Source organism: Phocoena phocoena, chromosome 3 (assembly GCF_963924675.1).
Source record: "Phocoena phocoena chromosome 3, mPhoPho1.1, whole genome shotgun sequence".
NCBI lineage: Eukaryota > Metazoa > Chordata > Mammalia > Artiodactyla > Phocoenidae > Phocoena > Phocoena phocoena.
The window spans coordinates 43002993-43030005 of record NC_089221.1 but is presented as its reverse complement, the minus strand read 5'-3'; the positions used below and the strand labels follow the sequence as shown (position 1 = coordinate 43030005).

General features: G+C 38.3%; 1 protein-coding gene across 2 annotated transcripts in view; it reads left to right on the top strand.

The window, feature by feature from the left end:
- The window catches only part of PLPP1 (phospholipid phosphatase 1), a 119230-nt gene that overhangs the window by 49177 nt on the left and 43040 nt on the right, over positions 1 to 27013 (top strand). The window contains exon 2 of one of the 2 annotated variants that reach the window (XM_065873523.1): positions 21877 to 22028. The exons of the other annotated variant lie outside the window; for it this stretch is intronic. Within the exon in view, the coding sequence (XP_065729595.1) occupies positions 21877 to 22028 (152 nt within the window). The remainder of the gene's footprint in view (positions 1 to 21876; positions 22029 to 27013) is intronic. 2 annotated transcript variants of the gene reach the window in all.

The following is a 27013-nucleotide window of genomic DNA, read 5'->3' as shown; positions in this document are numbered from 1 at the left end:
TTATTATATAGTAGATCTATATAATACATTACAAATTTTTTGGCTTTCTGAAAAATAATAGGTTGAGTTTAGCATCTTTTAACAGTGAAGATTTTATCTAAGTACAGGTTCACAGTCCATTACCCGGAACTCTTGGAGCCAGAACTTTCTGAATTTTTGAAAGGTTATATGATTCATACACTTTATGTAATGCCCTCAGCAGGGTCTAGGACAGTACCTTGTAATCAAAGACACTAATTTTTATGTAGTGAAATAAGACTAGTAAAAATAAGTGGGGTAAATAAAGGCTGGGGTCATTCCTTCATTTGTTCAGGTTAAGTTTTGCCATTAGATAAGTTCAGGTTAGGCTTTGGTGCCAAATATCATGAAAGAACTAGGATTTTGAGGGCTTTGGGTTTTAGAATAAGGGATTATGGGCCTTTTAATGAAAGCTGATTTAAAATTATTTATTTCTTAGTCATGTTATGTGGTTACTTTAAACAAATATTTGAAAATCCTAAGTTTAGTTTTGGTTGAGAAGCAGGACCTATGGTTAAAAGTGTAGGCTTAGAACTGTTTATGTGAAACGAACTCATTTGTGATTGGAGTGCAGGGTTAGTGATGTAAGCCATAAAAGATGAACATGTCCAATGCAGTACAGTGATTTTTGAATATTACCTTATTCAGTAACTGTGAAGTATGAGCAAAAATATTATCCTGTAAAGAACATTTTGGTCTTTCCCTGTAGCTACAAATAGCTTATATTTCATATCTGGCTTTAATATTCTACTCTAGCCAAATTATTGTGGGCTCCATCTTTAAATAAGAATTTTAAAAGGGTCTCCACCATTTCTGTCAATTATCTTTAAGCTTCCATATTTAGAATGAGAACGAGATAGCATTTTAAAAATGGCAGTTTACTGCTTTATCATGAACCTGTGTTTCTAACACGACAAGAAATGAAATTCTGTTTACCTGTAGAAAGAAAAATTTTTGTGTTTTTACACCTGTTTTTGGACTACGAACAGTCAACACCAGTTCAGAGTGTGGTTCAGAAAGGTAACCTACTTTCAGAAGGCAGGTCCCAGTTGCTGCATCTCTGGCATCAGGGTAGGTAACAGCAGTGAGGAATCTTTTTAATCAGACTTTCCGAAGGCTGTCTTGGCTTAGAGGGCTGGGTGAGTGTGAGAGGAGGTTAGATTTGGGATCTTGTTAAATCTAGGGAAATATAAGCAGAGGTCACTGGCAGGACAATAAGAGTGGGGAGAATGGTCTAGTGATTCACTGATTTTCTTGGTAGAATATGTGGGATTGTATATATTTTCAATCGAATATATTCTTATACTTGAGTATTAATCTTCTGATACACTTAAAGGCATCCTTTTAGAAGCCATCAAAATTTGAGAGAAAAAATGAAATTTCTGACAAGTTAATTTCTCTGTAACTTGGGGGAGTATGCCCTTGTGTAATTTTAGCAGCAGATTTCCTGTTTCCAATGTGGAGAGTAACTGCTTTGTGGGACCCAGTAAGAAAAATCACTGGACAAGGAGATGGAAAGAGCAACTGCAAAGGCACCCATTTTGTTTACTGTAAAATTTTGTTTACTCTCTAAGAAAAGATTATAATTGGGTACTCATTGGTTTAGAATTTTTGCATATATGGTAAATGGAAGGCTGTGTTTGTTCTATCATTTATTGAGTGTCTTTTGTGTCTGAGGTGCTTCTGTGTTATAGATTCTTTCCTCATAACAACTCTCTGAGGTTGGCAGGTATTTCTCTTTTATAGCTACTAAGAGGCCAAGTTGGGATTTTAACCCCACCAAGTCTGCGTCCTCTGTTGTTCACATTCTTTTTGACAGTCCCTTATTGTTTTCAGTGTGGTGTGGGTCTCTTTTGATGGAAAGTAGGTAAATCCAGTAAACTCTTTTGGTTTTCTTTTATCAGTTAAAAGTTGTGAATTTGAGTCTAGGTGGTGAAGATTAGATTAGAGAAGAGTGGTGGGAAACTTGGGTTAGTGTGATAGCAGCCACCAAAGCATGTAGTGGAGCTTATCTGTCTAGGTTGACTTTATCACCTAGAAGAATTTCTGAATCATGATCTAGACTCGTTGAGGGAAAATCTGAATTTGAATCTTGTTTCTTAGCTCTACTCCTGAAATTCAGTATGACATTATGCAATGTTCTGTTCATATATATTCCTCTAACTATAAAAAGGATGCTTTTTGGTTTATCAGAAAGCCATGAGAAGAGGGTTTGTTTCATTGATGCCAACACCTAACCTATCTCAAAGTCTGTCCTTGTTCTTGCTCCGGACGCGCAGGCTCAGCGGCCATGGCTCACGGGCCTAGCCACTCCGCGGCATGTGGGATCTTCCCGGACCAGGGCACGAACCCATGTCCCCTGTATCGGCAGGTGGACTGTCAACCACTGCGCCACCAGGGAAGCCCTGTCCTTGTTCTTAAGAAGAGAGTTCACTGATTTAACTCCCAGTATAGTAAACCACTTTGGTATACTTTGGAGAAAGGCACTGCCAGTTATCCGTCATTTATGCAGGAGTCTAATGCTTTGCTTGTACTTCTTTCCTTGATCTTTTCTCATTGTCTATCTTTACTGCTCATTTTGGGCTTAAATATGCTTTTCTCTGGACCTTAAAGCAACTCTAGAAGAATGCATGGTCGTTTATTGTACTTGATATACTTCAGTAGCTTCCTTGGGAATTTTTTAAGAATAAACTGCTCTTCCCCCTCCAGTTTAATAAGAAATTTTCAGTTCCCTTAACTTTTCTACCTCAGAGATCCTGTCCTTTGTCTGCCTCAGCCATTTACCTCCCATGTCATATCCTAGTTGATGCCATTTCTAATAACTTAAACCCCTCCATAATCTGAATTTTAAGCATTCTACTCTATAATCACCACCTTTATGCAAATAGTTCCTGTCAATCACCAGCAATTTCCAAGTTGTTAAATCCAGTGCTCTTCAGTCTTACTTGAATCTCTCAGCACCATAATAAAACATTTAGAAATGTTTTATTTTGAAAAAATTGTAGACTCATAGAAGTTGAAAAAATAGTTCAGAGTTCCCATGTACCCATCACACAGCTCCCCCCAAAGATGACATCTTACGTAACAATGGTTAAATCATCAGTACTGTTAACCAGAATACAGACCTTATTCAGATATCACCAGTTTTTACATGCACTCTTTTTGTGTATGTGTATAATTCTGTGAAATTTATCACTTGTATAGATTCATATAACCATTACCACAGTCAGGGTTCAGAATTGTTCATCACCTTATGAAAACTCCCTCCTACCATCTCTCTGTGTCACATCCTCCCCCAATCCCTAACCCTTGGCAACCACTAACCTACTCTCTAGTATACCTACTATAATTCTATCAAGTATGTTATATAAATGGATTCATACAATATTTATCCTTTTTAAATGGACTTTTTAAACTCCCCTTGGAGTTATACCCTTGAGATCTATCCAAGTTGTTGAGTGCATCAATGATGTGTTGGTTTTTTCTTTTCTATTGAGTAGTGTTCTGATATATGGATGTATCACAGCTTACTTATCTGTTTGTGAAGGACATGTAGGTTATTTCCAGTTTTTGACTGTTACAAATAAAGCTCTATGAACATGTGTCTACAGGTTTTTGGGTGAATACAAGTTTTAATTTTTCCAGGGTAGATAGCCAGTAATAGGATTTCTAGGTCTTTTGGTAAATATATGTTTAAATTTATAAGAAACTGCCAAACTGTTTTCCAGAGTGGTTGAACCATTTTGTATTCTCACCAGCAGTATATAATGTTCTGCATCTTCACCAGCACTAGTATTGTCAGTATTTTTTATTTTTACCATCTGTAAGTGTGTAGTAATATCTCATTAGGGTTTTCATTTTCTTTTCTGTAATGGCTACTGATGTTGAACATCTTTTCATGTGCTTGCTTGCTATCCATGCATACCTCTTTGGTGAAGCGTATGTTCAAGTCTTTGCTCATTTTCGGATTAGATTTTTTGGAACTCTGTAGTTTAGGGAGATCTTCATATATTCTGGTATAGAAAGTCTTTTGTTGAATATGAGATTTGCAAGTATTTTTTTTTTACCAGTCTGTAGCTTATCTTTTCATTTTCTTGAAAGTATCTTTTGAGAGCACATGTTTTTGGTTTTGATGAATCAAGTTTATGAATATACATTTTTGTCTTTTATAGACTCTGCTTTTGGTGTTATGTCTAAGAATTCTTCACCTAACCCTATTACAAAGACTTTTTTCTATATTTTCTTCGAAGAGTTTTATAATTTTCTGTGTTCTGCTTATCTCTGTGATCCATGTTGTGTTGAGTTTTGCATGATGGGTGAGGTTTAGGTCAAGGTTCATCTTTTTTGTGTGTGTGTCTGTATGGGTGACCAATTGTTCCAACATCATTTGCTAAAACGACTCTTCTTTCTCCATTGAGTTGCTTTTGTACTTTTGTAAAAAATAAAAAAAATTAGTTGGCTGTCCTCTTGTGGGTCTATTTCTGGACTCTGTTCTTGCTTCATTGATATACTATATGTCTTTCCTTCCTCTTATACCACACTCTCTTGATTACTGTAGTTGTATATTGGTGGTAAGAAAAGATATACTGAGTAGCTTAAAATCAAATGGGAAAAAATAAAATATAGTACATTTTTCTAAAAAAAAATTCAGGAAGTATTATTCCTTCAAGTTTATTATTCTTTTTCAAATTTGCTTTAGCTGTCTAGTTCCCTTGCTTTCCCACATAAATTTTAGAATCAATCTATCTATGAAAAAACCTGGCTGGAATTTTGATAAGAATTGCATTAAAAGCTGTAGATCAATTTGGGCAGAATTGACATCTTTACTTTGTTAAATATTCCAGTCCATGAAGATGATATATCTTTTCATTTATTTAGGTCTTTGATTTTTTTCACCACTGTTTTGTAGTTTTCAGCATACAGATCCTATATTTTATTAGGTTTATACCTAAATATTGCAGTTTTCTGAACTATTATAAATGGTATTATGTTTTTAATTTTGGTTTCCAATTGTTCATTGCTACTATATAGAAGTATGATTGATTTTTATGGGTTGACCTTATATCCTATGATCTTGCTACACACACTTATTAGTTCTAGGAGTTTTGGGATAGATTTCTTGGGGTTTTCTATACTCTCCTGGTTTTAATTCTACTTTAGTGGCTGCTTTTTCTCATTCTACTTTGCAACTTCCTTCTCTTCTTCCTGACCTTTTAATTTTGCAGTTCTCCAGGTATCAGTCCTTGGGTCCTCTTTTCTCCTCTATACTCATTCTTTGGTGATCTCATCCAGTTTCATGGCTCTAATACCACCTCTATGTTAAATTTATATCTTCAGCCTGGACCTTTTCCCTAGTGAACCTTACATCCAGCTGCCTCCCTGACATCTCTACTAATAGGCAACTCAAACTTGATGCATCCAAGTATGAACTCTTGGATTTATTCCTTGCTCCCCCTATTCAGTCTCTAGTCTTCCTCATCTCAGTTAATCCAACTTTAAACTTTTGGTCTCCCAAATCGAAAATCTTAGGATCATTATTGACTCCTCATTTCTCACACTCATATCCAGTCCATCTATCAGTAAATACCGTTGATGCTACTTTCAAAATAAATCCAGAATTTGACCACGGTAAGACCCGTGCCATTACCTGCAGTCCCTTCCCAACTCAAGCCTGTGCCTTGTACAGAGCAGTAGGAACTCAGTTAATTGTTAAATAATTGAATTGAATAATTGCTTCTTTATTAGAGAAATCTCTGAGATCTTTCTCTAGTTGAATTATAATGTCCCTTAATGTTGAGAGAAATAGCAATTATTTTTACATCTTCCTTAAGTTTCCTGCATTCTTAAGACTGTGATTATGGATTCTTAAGACTGTGATTACGGATGCCACTCTTTCCTGGGCACCTGATATGTTTTATATACATATAATGGAATACTATTCTGCAATAAAAAGGAACAAAATACCAATCTATGCTACACCATGGATGAAACTTAAAACAAAAATTTTTCCTGGAGGCATTTGTGTAGTTTTCACTGGAAGAGTTCCCTTAACGTGTAAAAAAGTTTTTAACCATAGTTTCTCAGTTTTGCTGGACACTCCATCACCAATCTTTCTAAAACAGTTGTTAGCATTTATATTATGGTTTCGAGGTCCTTATTATTTGTGTAAAGGGAAGTTGAAGAAGATGTTGTGCGACAATGATCTTATGTTGTCTTTTCCTGTCTCTGGTAAAAGGATGGAGAAGTGTTCTGGTGTGTTTAGTTTGTGGAAGCAATGAGTTATATATCACTTATTCTCTTTTGAACCATTATAAATATTCACTTGTAGAAGATGGAAAGCTATATTTATTTATGGGTGAGTATGAGTTTACTATGCATAGAATCTGATTCTTAAATGGGGTAATATGACTAGCCACATGGGCATATTAAAAAGCAAAATGTGGGAATGTAAAGTGGTGCAGCTATTTTGGAAAAACAGTTTGGCAGTTTCTTAAAACATTAAACGTAAACTTACCACATGACCCAGACATTCCACTCCTAGGAGTCTACTCATTTGAAATGAAAATAATGTCCACACGAAGACTTGTACATGAATGTTTATAGTGATATTAGTCATAATAGACAAAAACTGGAAACAACCCAAGTATTCATTAACTGGTGACTAGATAAACCAAATGTAACATATACACACAATATGATACTATTTAGCAATAAAAAGGAACAAATGCATGCTACAACATGGATGAACCTCAGAAATATTATGCTAAGTGATATAAGCCACTTACAAAATACCGCATATTGTATGACTCCATTTTTATGAAATGTTCAGAAAAGGCAAATCTATGAAGATACAGAAAACATACGAGTGGTTGCCTGGGGTTGATGGTGGGAACAAAGGTTGAATGCAGATGGGCTCATGGGAATTTTTTGGGTAAGGAAAATGTTCTAAAACTGGATTGTGGTAGTGGTTGCACAACTCTCTACATTTACCAAAATCATTGAATTACGTATTTAGAGTGGATAAATTTTTTGGTTTGTAAATTATACCTCAATGAAGTTGTTTTAAAGAAGGAAATGAAAATGAATTTTGTAAACTGAAGTATTGAGGGAAACATTGTATGACAAATGCAGTCATTTGATAAATGATGAAAAGGGATTGTTTTAGAAATGTAATCTTTCAGGTAAAAGGAAAAGGGTATTTGATTTGAATAGATGAAAGAGTAAATGGAACCCTTCACTTTTGCCCTAAAATCTATAGTAAATGTCAAAGATAGCATCAGATATCTTTAAAATTTTGCATTTCTGTAACATTTGTATACTGTGGCTGGTAGAATAAATTGGTGGTGTAAAAAAACTTTTCTGAAACAGTTTGTCAAGGACCTTAACATTTATATCCTTTGCTATAATTCCACATAAAAAATATATTCTAAGGAAATAATTAGAAATGCAAACAAGGATTGGTATTTAGAAATGTTCATTATAGCATTATAGAGGGTAATCAAACAATAATAACCTACATGGTCTCAAAATAGGGTGAATGATTATAATTGTTTTAGTTATGGCTCTGTTGGTTGCAAGGAGGAGAATCCCTTTCTAACTAGCTTAAGTGAAATTGGGTTTTGTTGAAAGGATACAAGGTACTTTAACAACCCCCCAAACAGCAAGATCAGTGCAGCCCTTTGGTAGCAGGGAACCAAAGCTGCTTTCACCTTTTCTCACTTTTGGGTCAGACTAGTCACTTCAGTTTTCTTTGCAGACCTGCTTTGTTTATCCTCAGCCTCTTCTCCTGCCAGTCTTCCAGTGCATTGATCAGTGCTGTTTACCAGCTCTGACTCAGTCTTTGTTCTAGTTCCAAAATTTCCAGAGCAGGACTCTGGACTAGCTCATCTTTTCCAGCGCTAAGTGGGTCAGTGAACAACTGGTGATTTGGTCTTCCTCTCCATCCTTCTTTGGGGGGTCTACATTCAGGTTTAGTTATTTAGTGAAAATGAAATGGCATTGGGTAATGACTTTGATGTAATACATCTCATGAGTTGATATGAGAGATTGCAAATATTAGTATTAATTTAAAACATTTTTAGGGCCTTCTGTGATACAATCTCTTCACTTAAACTCTCAGAAGGATAGTGTGCATTTGTGGTAGATTAATGCTTATTTTCTTATCATTTCTTACTAAAACCTCTGTGGTCTGGTTTCCACTCCTTCTTTATTGAAACCACTTTGGCTAAGTATGGCAATTGAAAACCCATTGGACACTGTGGACCAATCACCACCTCCTGAAATGATGCCGCTTTCTCCTGACCTTCCCTCAGCCCACCAAGTCTGCTGCCTCAGTGGATCCTCTTGCTGTGCTCATCCCTTTAATATTGCTATTGCCCCATGCCTCGCCTTTCACTTCTTTTCACTTACGCAATTTCTTTTACCACTGTGACTTCAGGGATGCTTTATATCCCCAAATTCTGTCTCTATACCAGACCCCCTCTACTGAGATTCTGACTCTGATAACCAGCACCTTTTTGAATATCACCACTTAGAGCCTCACCAGTTTGTGTTCTTTTGAAACTTCATAGCTCTTTGTATCTCTGTTTATTCTCTGCTGTAATTATGTACTGTGCCTTATTCAACTTTGTATTCTTTGTATCATTTCACAGAATTCCTTGCACAATGGATTCACTCAATACTTGCCCACTTGAATATTCCTGTTTTTAAAAATAGACTAATTATACTTGCTTGTGATTTTGTTTCCCACAAATTTTTTTCTAAATCTAAGGGTAATTTCTTTTGTGGTACAAGGGAAAAAAACAACTTAACTGTTAATGGGTATGCTTAAGAACATTTTTCAATATATTTGGGTCTATTAATACAAATTTTTATTGAGAATAAGGATAGAAAGCCTACTGAGTTTTGGACACTAATCATATGTGGATTTAATTTCTGTACTACATACCTTTTCTTACTCCAAAAGAAAGAAATGCTAATTGAAAAATTCAACCAAATTGGAAATATGCATTGTAGACACTGAAAGTTTCCATTTTTATATATAGAGTTCTTACAAGTAAAATGAATTCTAGAAGTGGAGGTTCTTTGTAAATACAAAATAAATTTGATCATTGAGTTAGAGTTGAAGGCTGAGCGTTTAGTTATTGCAAAGGGCTGGCGACAATTAAAATTATAGATCTGAGTATTCACCTCCACAGTGTGTACTGTTAAGTGCAAAAGGTTTGTGCTGCAACTGTGGTATTTGTATTAAAGGCTTGGGCATTTCACCCCTTCTTCTGTATGCAGACAATTTGGTGAATCAGAGGATAGTCTGAATTCAGATATGAGAGGTAGTATAAGGGTCAGTTAGCAAAGTCAGCTCTAGTTTAATTTCTTTTTTTTTAATGTTGCATTTACTAGAAATATAGCTTTGGGAAAGTTGTAAACATCTTAAAGACTTAAAAAAAAACCAATAACCATTTGCCTTTTTAATTTGCATCTTCACTAGATAAATGGTACATGAAGCAAGAATAAATTAAATTCTAATTACTCCCTTCGCTAATAGAGAGCCTTAAGGGAAAAAGCCCTCTAATTCATAGTGAAAATGAAGTGTAAGGATTTTTTCTGACTTTCATTTACTTCCCTTTCTCTTCTCCTTCCCACCTAGTGTAATAAAATTGGCTAAGGCAATACTTTACTTTTATCATGAACCTGCAGGCTAAGAGTTATTAGATTTATTTGTCTTGTTTTATTTTATTGGTAAGAGATACCTTTCCTATAGCACCATTTTTCATTCTCTGAAATTCTCAGGTTCTAGCCACAATATAAACCTGTTCCTTAAATATTTTGTTGGCTAGATATTTATTTATTGTTGTTTGAGGTGAAAGTGTTTGTGCTCAAATGTTTATCTTTTTTTAAATAAATTTATTTATTTTATTTTTGGCTGCGTTGGGTCTTTGTTGCTGCACATGGGCTTTGTGGCGAGCAGGGGCTACTCTTCGTTGTGGTGCGCGGACTTCTCATTGCGGTGGCTTCTTGTTGCGGACCATGGGCTCTAGGAGCGTGGGCTTCAGTAGCTGTGGCGCGTGGGCTCAGTAGTTGTGGCTTGTGGGCTCTAGAGCGCAGGTGCAATAGTTATGGCACACGGGATTAGTTGCTCTGTGACATGTGGGATCTTCCTGGACCAGAGCTCGAACCTGTGTTCCCTGCATTCGCAGGTGTATTCTTAACCACTGTTAAGAAGCCCAGTGCTCAAATGTTTTAAAATATTACTGGAAACTTGAAATTTATCTCCTTGTATCTAGATACTAACATTGTAGCTGACTAACTTATTCATTCCTGTTGAAAGATTAAGAATGCTACTCTTTGTTTTTTTCATTTATTTTATTTTTTAATGATTACCACGGTAGGTTTAGTGAATGTCCATCATCTCATACAGACACAACATTAAAGAAATAGAAAAAAGGTTTTTTTGCTTGTGTTGAGAACTTTTAGGATGAACTGTTAACAATTTATAACATACAGCAGTGTTAATTATCTTTATCATGTTGCACATCACATCGCTAGTTACTTATCTTTTTTATAACATCTTTATTGGAGTATACTTGCTTTACAATGTGTTAGTTTCTGCTATATAACAAAGTGAATCACCTATTTGCATACATATATCCCCATATCCCCTCCCTCTTGCATCTCCCTCCCACCTTCCCTATCCCACCCCTCTAGGTGGTCACAAAGCACAGAGCTGAGCTCCCTGTTCTATGCAGCTGCCTCCCATTAGCTATCTATTTTATTTATTTATTTATTTTTTAACATCTTTACTGGAGTATAATTGCTTTACAATGGTGTGTTAGTTTCTGCTGTATAACAAAGTGAATCAGCTATACGTATACATATATCCCCATATCCCCTCCTTCTTGCATCTCCCTCCCACCCTCGCTAGCCCACCCCTCTAGGTGGTCACACTTATTTATCTTATAAATGGAAGTTTGTGCTTTTTGACTACGTTCATCTAATTCCCCTTCCCCCAACCAATGCCTCTGATAGCTACAAATCTGATCTCTTTCTCTGTGAGTTTGTTAGTTTGTTTTTGAAGTATAATTGACCTATAACATTAGGTTAGTTTCTGGTATACAACATAGTGATTTGAATTTCCGTACATTTCAAAATGATCACCATGATAAATCTAGTTGTCATCCATTACCATACAAAGATAGAACATAATTATTAACTATATTCCCCACACTGTACATTTCATACCTGTGACTCATATATTTTGTAACTGAAAGTTTGTACCTCTTAATCTCCTTCACCTGTTTCTCTCCTTGCCCCAACCCCTTCGCTTCTGTGAACCATCTGTTTGTTCTCTGTATCTATGGCTTTGGTTATGTTTGTTCACTTGTTCTGTTTTTTAGGTTCCACATATGAGATCATATGTCTTTCTCTGTTTGACTTACTTCACTTAGCATAATTCCCTCTAGGTCCATCCATGTTGTCACTTATGGCAAGATTTCATTCTTTTTTATGGCTGAGTGATATTCCATTGTATATATACAGCACATCTCTTTTATCCATTCATCTTTTTTTTTTTTTTTTGGCAGGCGGGCCTCTCACTGCTGTGGCCTCTCCCGTTGCGGAGCACAGGCTCCAGACGTGCAGGCCCAGCGGCCATAGCTCATGGGCCCAGCCGCTCCGCGGCGTGTGGGATCCTCCCGGGCCAGGGCACGAACCTGTGTCCCCTGCGTCGGCAGGTGGACTCTCAACCACTGCACCACCAGGGAAGCCCCCACCCTTCATTTTTACTCCTCCCTCCCCCAACCCCCGTTTACTGTTTGTGATGTCATATTTTACATCCTTTTGTTTTGTGTATTGCTTTGCTTATTTTGGATATAGATGACTTTACTACTTTTGTCTTTTAACCTTCCTACTAGCTTTATATGTGGTTGATCTACTACCTTTATTATATATTTGCCTTTACCAATGAGATTTTTCCTTTCATAGTTTTCATATTTATAATTATGGCTTTTTCTTTTCCACTTAGAAAGTCCCTTTAACATTTCTTGTAAAGCTGGTTTCCTGGTGTTGAACTCTTCTGTTTTTTTTTTTTTTTTAACATCTTTCTTGGAATATAATTGCTTTACAATGTTGTGTTAGTTTCTGCAGTGTAACAAAGTGAATCAGCTATACGTATACATATATCACCATATCCCCTCCCTCTTGTGTCTCCCTCCCACTCTCTCTATCCTACCCCTCTAGGTGGTCACAAAGCATGGAGCTGATCTCCCTGTGCTATGCAGCTGCTTCCCACTAGCTATCTGTTTTACATTTGGTAGTGTATATATGTCCATGCCACTCTCTCACTTCATCTCAGCATACCCTTCCCCCTCCCTGGGTCCTCAAGTCCATTCTCTACGTCTGCGTCTTTATTCCTGTCCAGCCCCTAGGTTCTTCAGAACCATTTTTTTTGTTGTAGATTCCATATATATGTGTTAGCATATGGTATTTGTTTTTCTCTTTCTGACTTACTTCACTCTGTATGACAGTCTCTAGGTCCATCCATCTTACTACAAATAACTCAATTTCATTTCTTTTTATGGCTGAGTAATTCGCCAAAGTATATATGTGCAACGTTTTCTTTATCCATTCATCTGTCAGTGAACACTTAGGTTGCTTCCATGTCCTAGGTATTCTAAGTAGTGCTGCAGTGACCATTGTGGTTCATGACTCTTTTTGAATTATGCTTTTCTCAGGGTATTTGCCCAGTAGTGGGATTGCTGGGTCATATGGTAGTTCTATTTTTAGTTTTTAAAGGAACTTCCATACTGTTCTCCATAGGGGCTGTATCAACTTACATTCCCACCAACAGTACAAGAGGGTTCCCTTTTCTCCAGACCCTCTCCAGCATTTATTGTCTGTAGGTTTTTGATGATGGCCATTCTGACTGGTGTGAGGTGATACCTCATTGTAGTTTTGATTTGCATTTCTCTAATGATTAGTGATATTGAGCATCCTTTCATGTGTTTGTTGGCAATCTGTATATTTAGGTCCTCTGCCCATTGTTGGATTGGGTTGTTTGTTTTTTTGATGTTGAGCTGCATGAGCTGCTTGTATATTTTGGAGATTAAGCCTTTGTCAGTTGCTTCATTTGCAAATATTTTCTCCCATTCTGAAGGTTGTCTTTTCATCTTGTTTAAGGTTTCCTTTGCTGTGCAAAAGCTTTGAAGTTTCATTAGGTCCCATTTGTTTATTTTTGTTTTTATTTCCATTTCTCTAGGAAGTGGGTCAAAAAGGATCTTGCTGTGATTTATGTCATAGAGTGTTCTGCCTATGTTTTCCTCTAAGAGGTTTACAGTGTCTGGCCTTACATTTAGGTCTTCAATCCATTTTGAGTTTATTTCTGTGTATGGTCTTAGGGAGTGTTCTAATTTCATTCTTTTACATGTAGATGTCCAGTTTTCCCATCATCACTTATTGAAGAGGCTGTCTATTCTCCATTGTATATTCGTGCCTCCTTGATCAAAGATAAGGTGACCATATGTGCATGGGTTTATCTCTGGGCTTTTTATCATATTCCATTGATCTATATTTCTGTTTTGTGTCAGTACCATACTGTCTTGATTACTGTAGCTTTGTAGTATAGTCTGAAGTCAGGGAGCCTGATTCCTCCAGCTCTGTTTTTCTTTCTCAAGACTGCTTTGGCTATTCAGGGTCTTTTGTGTTTCCATACAAATTGTGAAATTTTTTTCTAGTTCTGTGAAAAATGCCATTGGTAGTTTGATAGGGATTGCATTGAATCTGTAGATGGCTTTGCGTAGCATAGTCATTTTCACAATGTTGATTCTTCCAATCCAAGAACATAGTATATTTCTCTATCTGTTTGTATCATCTTTAATTTCATCAGTGTCTTACAGTTTACTGCATATAGGTCTTTTGTCTCCTTAGGTAGGTTTATTCCTAGGTATTTTATTCTTTTTGTTGCAGTGGTAAATGGGAGTGCTTCCTTAATTTCTCTTTCAGATTTTTAATCCTTAGTGAATAGGAATGCAAGAGGTTTCTGTGCATTAATTTTTTATCCTGCTACTGTACCAGATTCATTGATTAGCTCTAGTAGTTTTCTGGTAGTATCTTTTGGATTCTCTATGTATAATATTGTGTCATCTGCAAACAGTGACAGTTTTACTTCTTCTTTTCCTATTTGGATTCCTTTTATTTCCTTTTCTTCTCTGATTGCTGTGGGTAAAACTTCCAAAACTATGTTGAATAATAGTGGTGAGAGTGGGCAACCTTGTCTTGTTCCTGATCTTAGTGGAAATGCATTCAGTTTTTCACCACTGATAATGATGTTGGCTGTGGGTTTGTCATATATGGCCTTTATTATGTTGAGGTAAGTTCCCTCTATGCTTACTTTCCAGAGAGTTTTTATAATAAATGGGTGTTGAATTTTGTCGAAAGCTTCTTCAGCATCTATTGAGATTATCATATGGTTTTTACCCTTCAATTTGTTAATATGGTTTATCACATTGATTTGCATATATTAAAGAATCCTTGCATTCCTGGGGTAAGCCCCACTTGATCATGGTGTATGATCCTTTTAATGTTCTGTTGGATTCTGTTTGCTAGTATTTTGTTGAGGATTTTTGCATCTATGTTCATCAGTGATATTGGCCTGTAGTTTTCTTTTTTTCGTGACATCTTTGTCTGGTTTTGGTATGGTGGCCTCGTGGAATGAGTTTGGGAGTGTTCCTCCCTCTGCTATATTTTGGAAGAGTTTGGGAAGGATAGGTATTAGCTCTTCTCTAAATGTTTGATAGAATTCTCCTGTGAATCCGTCTGGTCCTGGGCTTTTGTTTGTTGGAAGATTTTCTTTTTTTTTTTTTGCGGTACGCGGGTCTCTCACTGCTGTGGCCTCTCCCATTGAGGAGTAACAGGCTCCAGATGCGCAGGCCCAGCGTCCATGGCTCATGGGCCCAGCCGCTTTGCAGCATGTGGGATCTTCCTGGACCAGGGCTTGAACCCGTATCTCCTGCATTGGCAGGAAGACTCCCAACCACTGCCACCAGGGAAGCCCTGTTGGAAGATTTTTAATCACAGTTTCAATTTCATTACTTGTGATTGGTTTGTTTATTTTTTCTGTTTTTTCCTGGTTCAGTCTGGGAAGATTGTGCTTTTGTAAGAATTTGTCCATTTCTTCTAGGTTGTCCATTTTATTGGCGTAGAGTTGCTTGTAGCAATCTCTCATGATCCTTTGTATTTCTGCAGTGTCAGTTGTTACTTCTACTTTTTCATTTCTAATTCTGTTGATTTGAGTCTTCTCCCTCTTTTTCTTTGTGAATCTGGCTAAAGGTTCATCAATTTTGTTTATCTTCTCAAAGAACCAGCTTTTAGTTTTATTGATCTTTGCTATTGTTTTCTTTGTTTCTATTTCATTTATTTCTGATCTGATTTTTTGGATTGTTGGGTTTTCATTGTCATTTGTTTCTAGGTAGTTTTTTGATTTCCTCTTTGATTTCTTCAGTGATCTTTTGGTTATTTAGTAGTGTATTGTTTAGCCTCCATGTGTTTGTATTTTTTACAGTTTTTTTTCCTGTAATTAATATCTAGTTCAGTAGCATTGTGGTCAGAAAAGATATTTGATAACGATTTCAATTTTCTTAAATTTAGCAAGGCTTGATTTGTTACCCAAGATATGATCTATCCTGGAGAATGTCCCATAAGCACTTGAGAAGAAAGTGTATTCTGTTGTTTTTGGATGGAATGTCCTGTAAATATCAATTTAGTCCATCTTGTTTAATGTATCATTTAAAGCTTGTGTTTCCTTATTTATTTTCATTTTGGATGATCTGTCCATTGGTGAAAGTGGGGTGTTAATGTCCCCTACTATTATTGTGTTACTGTCAATTCTCCCTTTTCTGGCTGTTAGCATTTGCCTTATTGAGGTCCTCCTCTGTTGGGTGCATGAGTATTTACAATTCTTATTTCTTCTTCTTGGATTGATTGTTTAACCATTATATAGTGCCCTTCTTTGTCTCTTGTAATAGTCTTTATTTTAAAGTCTCTTTTGTCTGATATGAGAATTGCTACTCCAGCTTTCTCTTGATTTCCATTTGCATGGAATATCTTTTTCCATCCCCTCACTTTCAGTCTGTATGTGTCCCTAGGCCTGAAGTGGGTCTCTTGTAGACAGCATATATATGGGTCTTATTTTTGTATCCATTCAGCCAGTCTGTGTCTTTTGGTTGGAGCATTTAATCCACTTACATTCAAGGTAATCATCAATATGTATGTTCCTATTACCATTTTCTTAATTGTTCTAGGTTTGTTACTGTAGGTCTTTTCCTTCTCTTATGTTTCCTGCTTAGAGAAGTTCCTTTAGCATTTGTTGTAGAGCTGGTGGTGCTGAATTCTCTTAGCTTTTGCTTGTCTATAAAGGTTTTAATTTTCCATCTAATCTGAATGAGATCCTTGCTGGGTAGAGTAATCTTGATTGTACGTTTTTCCCTTTCATCACTTTAAATATGTCCTGCCACTTCCTACTGGCTTGCAGAGTTTCTGCTGAAAGATCCACTGTTAAACTTATGGGGAGTCCCTTGTATGTTATTTGTTGCTTTTCCCTTGCTGCTTTTAATGTTTTTTCTTTGTATTTAATTTCTGATAGTTTGATTAATATGTGTCTTGGTGTGTTTCTCCTTGGATTTACCCTGTATGGTACTTTCTGCACTTCCTGGACCTGATTGAGTATTTCCTTTCCCATATTAGGGAAGTTTTCAACTGTAATCTCTTCAAATATTTTCTCAGTCCCTTTCTTTTCTCTTATTCTGGGACCCCTATGATTCGAATGTTGGTGCATTTAATGTTGTCCCAGAGATGTCTGTGACTGTCCTCAATTCTTTTCATTCTTTGTTCTGCTCTGTGGTAGTTATTTCCACTATTTTATCTTCCAGGTTACTTACACATTCTTCTGCCTCAGTTATACTGCTATTGATTCCTTCTAGAGAATTTCCAATTTCATTTATTGTGTTGTTCATCATTGTTTGTTTGTTCTTTAGTTCTTCTTGGTCCTTGTTAGATGTTTCATGTGTTTTCTCCATTCTATTTCCAAGATTTTGGATCATCTTTACTATCATTACTCTGCATTCTTTTTCAGGTAGACTGCCTGTTTCCTCTTCATTTGTTTGTTTTGGTGGGTTTTTACTTTGCTCCTTCATCTGCTGCATATTTCTCTGTCTTCTTATTTTGCTTAACTTACTGTGTTTGGGGTCTCCTTTTTGCAGGCTGCAGGTTCACAGTTCCTGTTGTTTTTGGTGTCTACCCCCAGTGGGTAAGGCTGGTTCAGTGGGTTGTGTAGGTTTCCTGGTGGAGGGGACTGGTGCCTCTGTTCTGGTGGGTGAAGCTGGATCTTGTCTTTCTGGTGAGTAGGACTGAGTCCGGTGGTGTGTTTTGGGGTGTCTGTGACCTTATTATGGTTTTAGGCAGGCTCTCTGCTAATGGGTGGGGTTGTGTTCCTGTCTTGGTAGTTGTTTGGCATGGGGTGTCTGGCACTGGTCCTTGCTGGTCGTCATGTGGAGCTGGTTTTTAGTGTTGATACGGAGATCTCTGGGCGAGCTCTTGCTGATTGATATTATGTGGAGCTGGGAGGTGTCTGGTGGTCCACTGTCCTGATCTCAGCTCTCCCACCTCAGAGGCTCAGGCCTCATAGCCGGCCGGAGCACCAAGACCCCGTCAGCCACGCGGCCTGTTCCATAGTTGCATATAAAATGCGCTCCATTGTGAAGACTTTCAAAGCCAGAAACCGGAGGTCAAAACTGTACTACACAGCCAACTTTGCAGCTATCTGCCCAAACAACCTTACTGTGTGGAGCCTTTCAGCTGCTCCCAAACGTTGATTCCTTTTTCCAACTGCCAAGCACTGGGGCAGCCGGTGCTGCTTTGGGGAATTTTTTTTTAATTTTATATCTTTATTGGAGTATAATTGCTTTTCAATGTTGTGTTAGTTTCTGGCTTTGGGCCATTTTGAAGGGAAGGTCCTCAGGACAAGTGATCCTGGCAACTGCTAGGGACTTACCCGAAAATTCCCCTATCAGGCTGGCTAGTCATGAGTAGCAAGGATCCTGGCTGGCTTTGCCAAAATTTGTTACATAGTCCAAGCTTGTACTGGTGTTCATCTCTTAGCTTTTGCTTGTTTTGTAAAACTTTGATCTCTCTTTCACATCTGAGTGAAAGTCTTGCAGGGTAGAGTATTCTTGGTTGTAGGTTTTTACTTTTCATCTCTTTAAATACATTGTGTCACTCCCTCTGGCCTGCAGAATTTCTGCTGAGAAGTTAGCTGATAGCTTTATGGGGGTTCCTTTGTAGGTAACTTGTTGCTTTGTGGGGGTTCCCTTGTAGGTAACTTGTTGCTTTTACCTTGCTGCTTTCAATGTTGTTTCTTTATTTTTAATTTTTGCCATTTTAATTATAATGTTCTTGGTGGGCTGCTTTTTAGGTTGATCCTGTTTGAGACTCTCTGTGCTTCCTGGACCTGGATGTTTTCCCAGAAGTCTCTTAAACTCTCCTCATTTGTTTTTATTCTTTTTTTTTTTTCTGTTCAGTTTCAGTGATTTACACAATTCTGCCTTCCAGTTCCTTTGTATCATATAATGTTCTGTTGATTCATTCTAGAGTATTTTTTATTTCAGTTATTGCATTTTTCAGTGCTGTTTGGTTCTTCTTTATATTTTCTAACTGTTCATTCATTCTTCTCACAAGTTCTTGAACATCTTTATGATCATTATCTTAAACTCTTTTTCAGGTAGGTTGCTTATCTCCACTTCACTTTTAGTTCTTCTGTGGTTTTATCTTGTTTCTTTACTTGGAATGTTTTTCTCTGTTTCCTCAATTTGCGTGATTCACTGTTTTTATTTCTGTGTATTTGGTAGGTTGGTTACATTTCCTGATCTTGGAGAAGTGGCTTTATGTAGGAGATGTCCTATGTGGCCCAGCAGCATACTCCTCTCTGGTCACCAGAGCTTTGTGTTCTATGGGTTCCCTCTATAGGGGCTGCATGGGTCCTTCTTTTGTGGCTGGCTGACAATTGTGGGTGTACCGGTGTGCGTTGGTGGCCCTCAGTCCTGTTGGTTGCCAGGCTCTGCCTTGTGTGGAGGCTGCCAACTGCTGGTGGATGGGGTTGGGTGGTGGGTGGGGCTGGGTCATGGCTTGACTGGCTGCATGGCCACCCACCACCCAACCTGGTAGTGGCCTGCAGGTGGTTGGCTGGATTCTGACATGGCTGGCCAAGGGGCCCAAGGTGTCCTGCAGCTGGTGTTGGCCTGCTGTTGGGCAGGGCCAGGGCCCTGGGTGTCTGGGGTGGTGCCAGACTACTAGTGGCTGGGCCGGGTCTTTACGCAACTTGCTGTGGGGGGCTGTGGTGGTCCTGGGGCTTGGGTTGGCTTGCTGGTGGGCAGTGTCGGGGCCCAGGAGGACCTGGGGCTAGTGCCGGCCCACTGATGGGCAGAACCAGCTCCTGGGGTCTTTGGCTGTGGGGCCTGAAAGTTCTGGAGCTGGTGTTGGCCCTCTGTGGGCAGTGCCTGGGCCCAGAGTTTGTGGCTGCAGGGCCTTGGGGGTTCTGGGGGTGGTGTCTGCCACAGGTGGGTGGGGCTGGGGCCCATCAGATCTCGGGGCTGGTGCCAGACCCCTGGTGTGTGAGGCCGGGACTGGGGCTAGTGCTGGCCCACTGGTGGGTGGGGCTGGGTCAGACGACTAGCTGTGTGTGTGTGTGTGTGTGTGTGTGTGTGTGTGTGTGTGTGTATGTATGTTGGTTCCCGGGGGTCCCAGTGCTGGTGGGGACCCACTTGTAGGTGGGTCCAGGTCCTGGATCCTATGGTGGGTGGTGTCATGTACTGGGATGGCTGGGGGCTCTGGGGGTTCTACAGCAATCAACCTGCTGGTGGGTAGGTCTGTGTTCCTGCCCACCTAGCTGCCTGGCTTGGGGCATCCCAGGGCTGGTGCTGTCTGGTGGGCAGGGCTGGTCTGCCACTGACTGGCTAGAGGGAGGATTCTAAAGCGGCACTTAGCAGCACCAGTGTCCTGGTGGTGGGATGAGCTTCCCAAAATGGCTGCTGCCAGTGTCGTTGTTCCCAGAGAGAGTTTCAGTTGCCTTCTGCCTCCTGGGAGTCTCTCCAAGATCAGCACAAGTGGGTCCTACCCAAGCTCCATTCAAATAACTGCTTCTGCCCTGGGTCTTGAAACATATGAGATTTTGTTTGTGCTCTCTTAAGAGTGGAGTCTTTATTTCCCACAGCCCTCTGGCTCTCCCAGAAGTAAGCCCTACTGGCTTTCAGAGCCAAACAGTCTGGAGGTTCATATTACTTGTGTACACCCCCGGGTTGAGGAGCCTGATGTGGAGCTAGGACCTTTTGCTGCTTGGGGAGAACCTCTGCAATTGTAATTATTCTCCCATTTGTGGGTTGCCTACACTGGGAATATGGGTGATGACGATACTGCATCTTCACCCTTTCTACTTGTTGTGGTTTCTTCTTTATAGCTTTAGCTGCAGAAGATCTTTTCTGCTAATCTTCGGGTCACTCTTATGGATAGTTGCTCTGTAAGTAATCATGATTTTGCTGTGCCTGTTGAAGGAGGTGAGCTCAGGGTCTTCCTTCTCTGCCATCTTGGCCACTGCTTGCATCATAAAGACTTCTAATGGTTTAACAGCTTGGCAAATTGGTTAACACAAAAAAATAAACTTTGGTTTATGTATTCAGAGTCTAAATGAAAAACAGGAAGGTAAATAAAAAGAACCAGTAATGGGCTTCTCCTTTTCATTTGGCCCTTGTAGATTGAACACATTTGATACTTGTAGTCTATGCATCAGGCAGAGTGGCAGAAGCTTGGTTGTCATTGAGCCTTTAGGGCTTAGCAGAGTTGATGAGAAACTGTAAATGGTCATCAAGACTTAGAGCTTCATGGAAAGAACACCTGAATATACAGTGAATATGTTAGCTTAGTGGTTATTATGGTATTACTGCTGGGAGAATGGGTCACTTAGGGAGAGAATCATCCATACCTGGAAAAGTCTTGAAGCAGAACTCATGTTGAGGGTTTCTGTTAAACTCTATCTCTTAGAAAGCAGTCCTGGTCAGTATTAATCAGGATGCTGGGTGCAGTGATGAAGTAAAGGAGGACTGAATTCTTAAAGTTCACATTTAGACAAAAGTTTAGACATTTTGAGATGAGATGAGTGTGAGATGTGATCTTTAGGGAAAACATTGATGATGAAAAAAAGAGAGAGCTCTTTTAGGTGCTTTTGTGCTTGACTCTGTTGTCCATCTTTTCTTAAGAAGCTTGGTTTAAGTTTAGACTCCTTTTCATAGCAGCTCTAAACTTGCTGTAGACAGTACAGAAATGAGTGGATAAACTTTATTTAGATACTCTGATAGCTTAGCCAGTGACCGTGACCTGACCAAATATGGTAGTAATATCAAGATAAAATGGGGAATGTCAAAATGCTGTTTTCAACCTTTTGGAAGTAAAGCTTCTGACAAAGTGGTTTGAAAATAGTGTTGAAAACCCTATGATTAAATGACAACAAGAGCATGAGAAGATATTTTTTTTCCCCTAAAATCAGTTTAGTGTATTTGGGCAGAAACAAAGGGAAGAAGTCGCTCTTGGTTAAATTGGTTGATAGAGGATTTGGAGGCATTGTTTCCTGTAGAGAAAAGATCTGTACCCTAAACTATAATTTTTCTAACTTCTGTTGCATGTGTTGCTGCATTTCCTTTTTCCATGTGCTCTTATTATTTTTGTGGCAAATGTATTTTTAAACATGGTCTCTGGGATAATTATCACCATTAATTAGTTTTGATATTCCTTTTTAATGATATTTTCATTTATTCCTTTTGCTAGCTGGATTGCCTTTTGCAATTCTTACTTCAAGGCATACTCCTTTCCAACGAGGATTATTCTGTAATGATGAGTCCATCAAGTACCCTTACAAAGAAGACACCATACCTTATCCGTTATTAGGTGGAATAATCATTCCGTTCAGTATTATCGTTGTAAGTTAAATCCACTTTTCCAAGTTTATCACTTTTGGGCAGTTGGCTTAGTTTTGTGTTAACCTGTTAATGATTGAATGTATAACCCTCTAAAACAATGTTTTTTTTTAACCTTTAATGTTATTTGATCAAAATAATCTCAGCTGTTTTAAGTGGAGCCAAAAGAGCAACAATGTATAATCAGAAGAACCTTACTGAACATGTGTAGGTTTTATGCTAACCTTTCTAAGTCACTGTGATTTTTTTTAGAGCTCCAATTTGCTATTGTTTCAGTAATAATGCAATAGATGACTATTATATCAATGTATTTCTAGCATACTTTTTACCTAGGATATTATTTTATAATTTATTGAGACTGTGCATATGAACTGACTTTCTAGTTACTGAGTTCTAGAAAAGTCTTAACAGGTGTTAAGACTTCATTTAACCCATGTTTAGTTTACTTTAAAGAATTTTTAGATAACGGCAGAAATAGAAGAGCCTGAATTCTATATATAATTAGAAGTGAACACGACAAAGAATTTTTACTGGTACTAAAACACTGTAGTAATTATTGTTTTCTAGGATTTCAGGTGGGAATGCTTAGGGAATGTGCTCTGGAGAGAAGATATCAAGTGATTAGACTACATGATTTTTATAATCGCTTGACTCGGATTCTATGACTTTAATTAGTTTTATGCTCCATAACTTGTAACTTTAGAAATAAGATTTGTGTTACAAGCAGAAAATATGGTCTCATCCAGGAGATAGACCAAAAAGATAATAGCATATCTAGCTTGTCTGTTCTGGAGTTTATTAAAAAACAAAACAAATCTTCTGGATTTAGAAATTTAATGTCTTATTGCAGAATGATCACAGCTCCTTGTTAGCACTAAAAGTTAATCAACTCATAATATGTGGTATATAATTAATAAAAGAAAACCTCTGCTATACAAATGTTTGTTTTGCAAGACTCTGAGCTCCTTGAAGGTAGAGGTGGTGCCTTGTTCATCTTGGTATCCTCACTGTTGCCATGGACCCTGACATGTCCTAGGTGCTGGAATGAAACTTGAGAGATTTTGCCGTAATGTTGGTGACTCTCCTACAGTATAGTGAAGTTTTAAGAAATCAGTGGTTTGTTTAATCTAGACAGATCTTTACACTGAGTTTACTATTAAAAGAAAGAAAGCCAAGCCTATGATCCTTCCATTAAAGAGGGAGTATGAGTATTAGGGTCTTTTTTTTAAAGTATATGTTTCTGGGACTTCCCTAGTGGCACAGTGGTTAAGAATCCGCCTGCCTGTGCAGGTGACACGGGTTCGAGCCCTGGTCCAGGAAGATCCCACATGCCGCGGAGCAACTAAGCCCGTGCGCCACAACTACTGAGCCTGCGCTCTAGAGCCCGCGAGCCACAGCTACTGAGCCCGAGTGCCACAACTACTGAAGCCCGTGTGCCTGGAACCCATGATCTGCAACAAGAGAAGCCACTGCAATGAGAAGCCCACGCACCACAATGAAGAGTAGCCCCCGCTCGCCACAACTAGAGAAAGCTGGTGCACAGCAATGAAGACCCGATGCAGCCTAAATAAATAAATAAATAAATAAATAAAAATAAAGTATGTGTTTCTGAGAGAATAGCTCTTTAAATATAAAAATTTTAGTAGGACTCTTCTGCAAATAGTAGCTGATTTCAGACAAGATTCAAGTACTCAAACACTGCTACAAATGTACTTGTCTTTCAATTCTACTTTTGTTTGTATCTCAGTAAGAAGGATGCTGCATAAGCAAAACTACAGAAATCTGCTACAGACCAGAGGCCTGCAACAGGACAGGGTGCTGTGTAGCCTGCACAGCTAGCGCAGAATGTGACAGACACTCAGTTAGCAAAACTTGTTATTTGTATTTTATTAACTTGGAAGTTTTGATTATTTCACCATCACCTGTGAGAAAGTTATCTTTGTAAAACAGCAAGTAAGTTGAGTGTAGTTTTCCTTAAAAAGAGCAGACTGTTTAAAGGTGCTGTAAAAGTACTTTTTTCATATCAACTGTATCAACAAAGACAAACACTGCTTAGGGCAGTGGTTTTATGTACTAATTTAAAATAATTTCAGTTTATTCACTAACTCAGCTTCTTTCAGGCAGCACTTGGTTAGACTTGTACATGTTTAATTTAATTTCTAGAAAGTAAATTATTTCTTAAAAAAAAAAAATCAGGACTGTGATTGGGACTTCATACCAGGCCTTTGATTTGACTTGCAAATGATCCACACATATGAGTGATTGAGGGAGCCCGATAGAGAATCAGAATTAATATAGTTTCTCAGAAGCCAAGGGAGAATTTCAATAAGGACAAAATAGTCAGTGAGGTTTTATACTACTGAGAAGTTAAGATTTGGGTTGATAAAAATCTGTTTGATCTGATGAGACCATTTTGACTTTTTTGGAGAGATATTCAGTAGAATAAAGGGAATGGAGGTATTTAGACATATTTAGGAAGGAGTGGAAGTACGTCAGTGATTTTAGACTGTTCTTTGGGAAGGTGGGTCCTGAGTGGAAGACACATAACTGTAGTGACAGTGTAGAGATGTATAAAATTATCTTGGTTGGTGGAAGTATAAAGAAGATGGTGAGAAAATACTCTGGTACATAGGTTTTAAATGGTTGAATCACATTGATTTAGATAATTATTAGCTTTGATCTTCAAAGTATTCTGTTTTACTCCACAAACATCATCTTTAGTTCTTTAATAATTTATCCTGTCTTTATTTGGAGTAGTAAATAATGCGTGGCCAGTAATCTCAGCTCTAAGATTAGGGCACAGTTAATTTAAGCGTGGACTTCACCAGAGGCTGAGTTGGTATAAATGGCTCAAAGGGCAAGATAAGGTATTAAAATGAAATGAAAATATGTCTTGCATGTGTAGTGCAATGCACAGACACATCCCTGCATTTAATTTAGAAGAATTAATTTAGGACATCTCTACTATTTTTTATATAATAAAAAAATGATGTAAGTCGACCTAGCATTTGTTGGCTTTAGAACCCCTCACACCCTTTCCCAGAATTAAGGGCTAAGTTTCAGCATATACCACTTCTGTAGATCAACTTTTAATCTGTGCCCAGTGCTCCGAATGTTCCTAGTGAACTGATTTTCGGTCATCAGTGGCAGGAACCAGGGTTTGGGTGGCCCTAAACAATGATCATTATGACTAGGAAGACTCACAGAGACCAGTACTTGTTTTTGGAAAGTAGTTGAGTGCTTACACAAGAAGAGCTGATAGCTGAGAAGTGGAAGTTTTGACTGCTCAAATTGTGGTTGACTAATATATTTGGTATATATTTCAAATGATCAAAGATCAACTCCAGGGGCTTCCCTGGTGGCGCAGTGGTTGAGAGTCCGCCTGCCGATGCAGGGGACGCGGGTTCGTGCCCCAGTCCGGGAAGATCCCACATGCCGCGGAGTGGCTGGCCCGTGACCCATGGCTGCTGAGCCTGCGCGTCCGGAGCCTGTGCTCCGCAACGGGAGAGGCCACGGCAGTGAGAGGCCCGCATAGCGCAAAAAAAAAAAAAAAAAAAAAAAAAAAAAAAAAAAAAAAAAAAAGATCAACTCCATAACAAAACATTAGAGATATCCTTTCTTGCTGCTAATCTATCAAGGCAGTTGCTGGAACACCTTAACAGCCTGAGGAGACTGTAATATACTTTAATTCAAGGCCTCTAGGGCAATCGCCAGGGAGGACCCTAAGCACAGTTGGGGAGGTATGGTATCCTCAGAAGTGCGTGTGGTTTTCCTCTCCTGTGAGGCCTGTTCTCAGCAAAGGTTTGATTAAGTCATTCACATTAAGGATTATAATGAGGAATATATTTCTGTGGGGTTTAACATGTTTAAATTAAGGGTGTTTACCTTTTACCCAAGAGGCAGCACCTTGAATTGAAATTTATTGACCACCAGCTCTGTTTTAGGTCACTATGGTGGTACTAGTTTTCTGTTGAACTAAAAATTCATTCTTGCTTTTGTAGAGTTCATAGTCTAGTTGTCAAAGTTATAACATTCTAATTATGGAATTCTAGGAGCCTTTGAGCCAGATGAGGAAAAAATTTTTGATATCTGGTTCTTGAAATCCCTTTCAGGAGGCAACCATTTATTTCATCTGTGGTAAGGCTCACCCTGAAGATAATTAGTCGTCACTAATAGAAATGTTTGAATGCTTTGTAAAATTGTTTATGTAAATTTAAGACGAAGCAGTGAAACTCTTAAGTGAAACTTTGTGATTTATATCCACCCCCAACATAAATTAGCAAGCAGAATTTTTTTTAAGTGTTTATTTTGGTCTCAGGTAGCTAGAGTGTGGCTTATTTTATCAGCAATTTTAATTTTTTGTAATGTTGCCATTCAGTATTTTTTCAAATTTCTCAGGATATTGGCCTGTGAACTTGGGAAGTATTTGAAAACCTTTTTATGCCTTTAATTACACTGGTGCGTGCTCACACACACACTCTAATAGAATCTGGGAAGTCTCTGACTCCCATTTTACAAAAGTCAGTGAAAATTAAAAGAGGAAGGAATCACTTGAAATGTTGTATTGGAGAAGGAGAGCATCAAGTGTGTGTTTGGTCTTTTAATGAGACTTGTTAAGGAATCCAGCCCTAAATGTCTCCGGGAGAGGCAGGACTGGGAGGCCTTGACAGCTGATCTCTGCCCTCTGTACCCTTTGGCCTCTGTGTTTGATCCCTGCTTTTATTATATTGGCTTTTTCCTCTCTGTGGGACTGTTTTACCCTTTTTAACATGATGAATATTTTTGATTCAAAGGAATGTTTGATGCAAATGCAGACTCTGTCAGATAAAAGTACTTATGTAAGGGATATTCTAATTGGGAAGTTTGTATTCTTTGAAAAACCATGTTTTTTATCCTCCATGATACATCATTGTCTACTTATTAAGGCTTAGTTTATTTGAATACAAGTAAAGAAATAAGGTTTTATTGTTTCAAGGTAGACTTTGAAA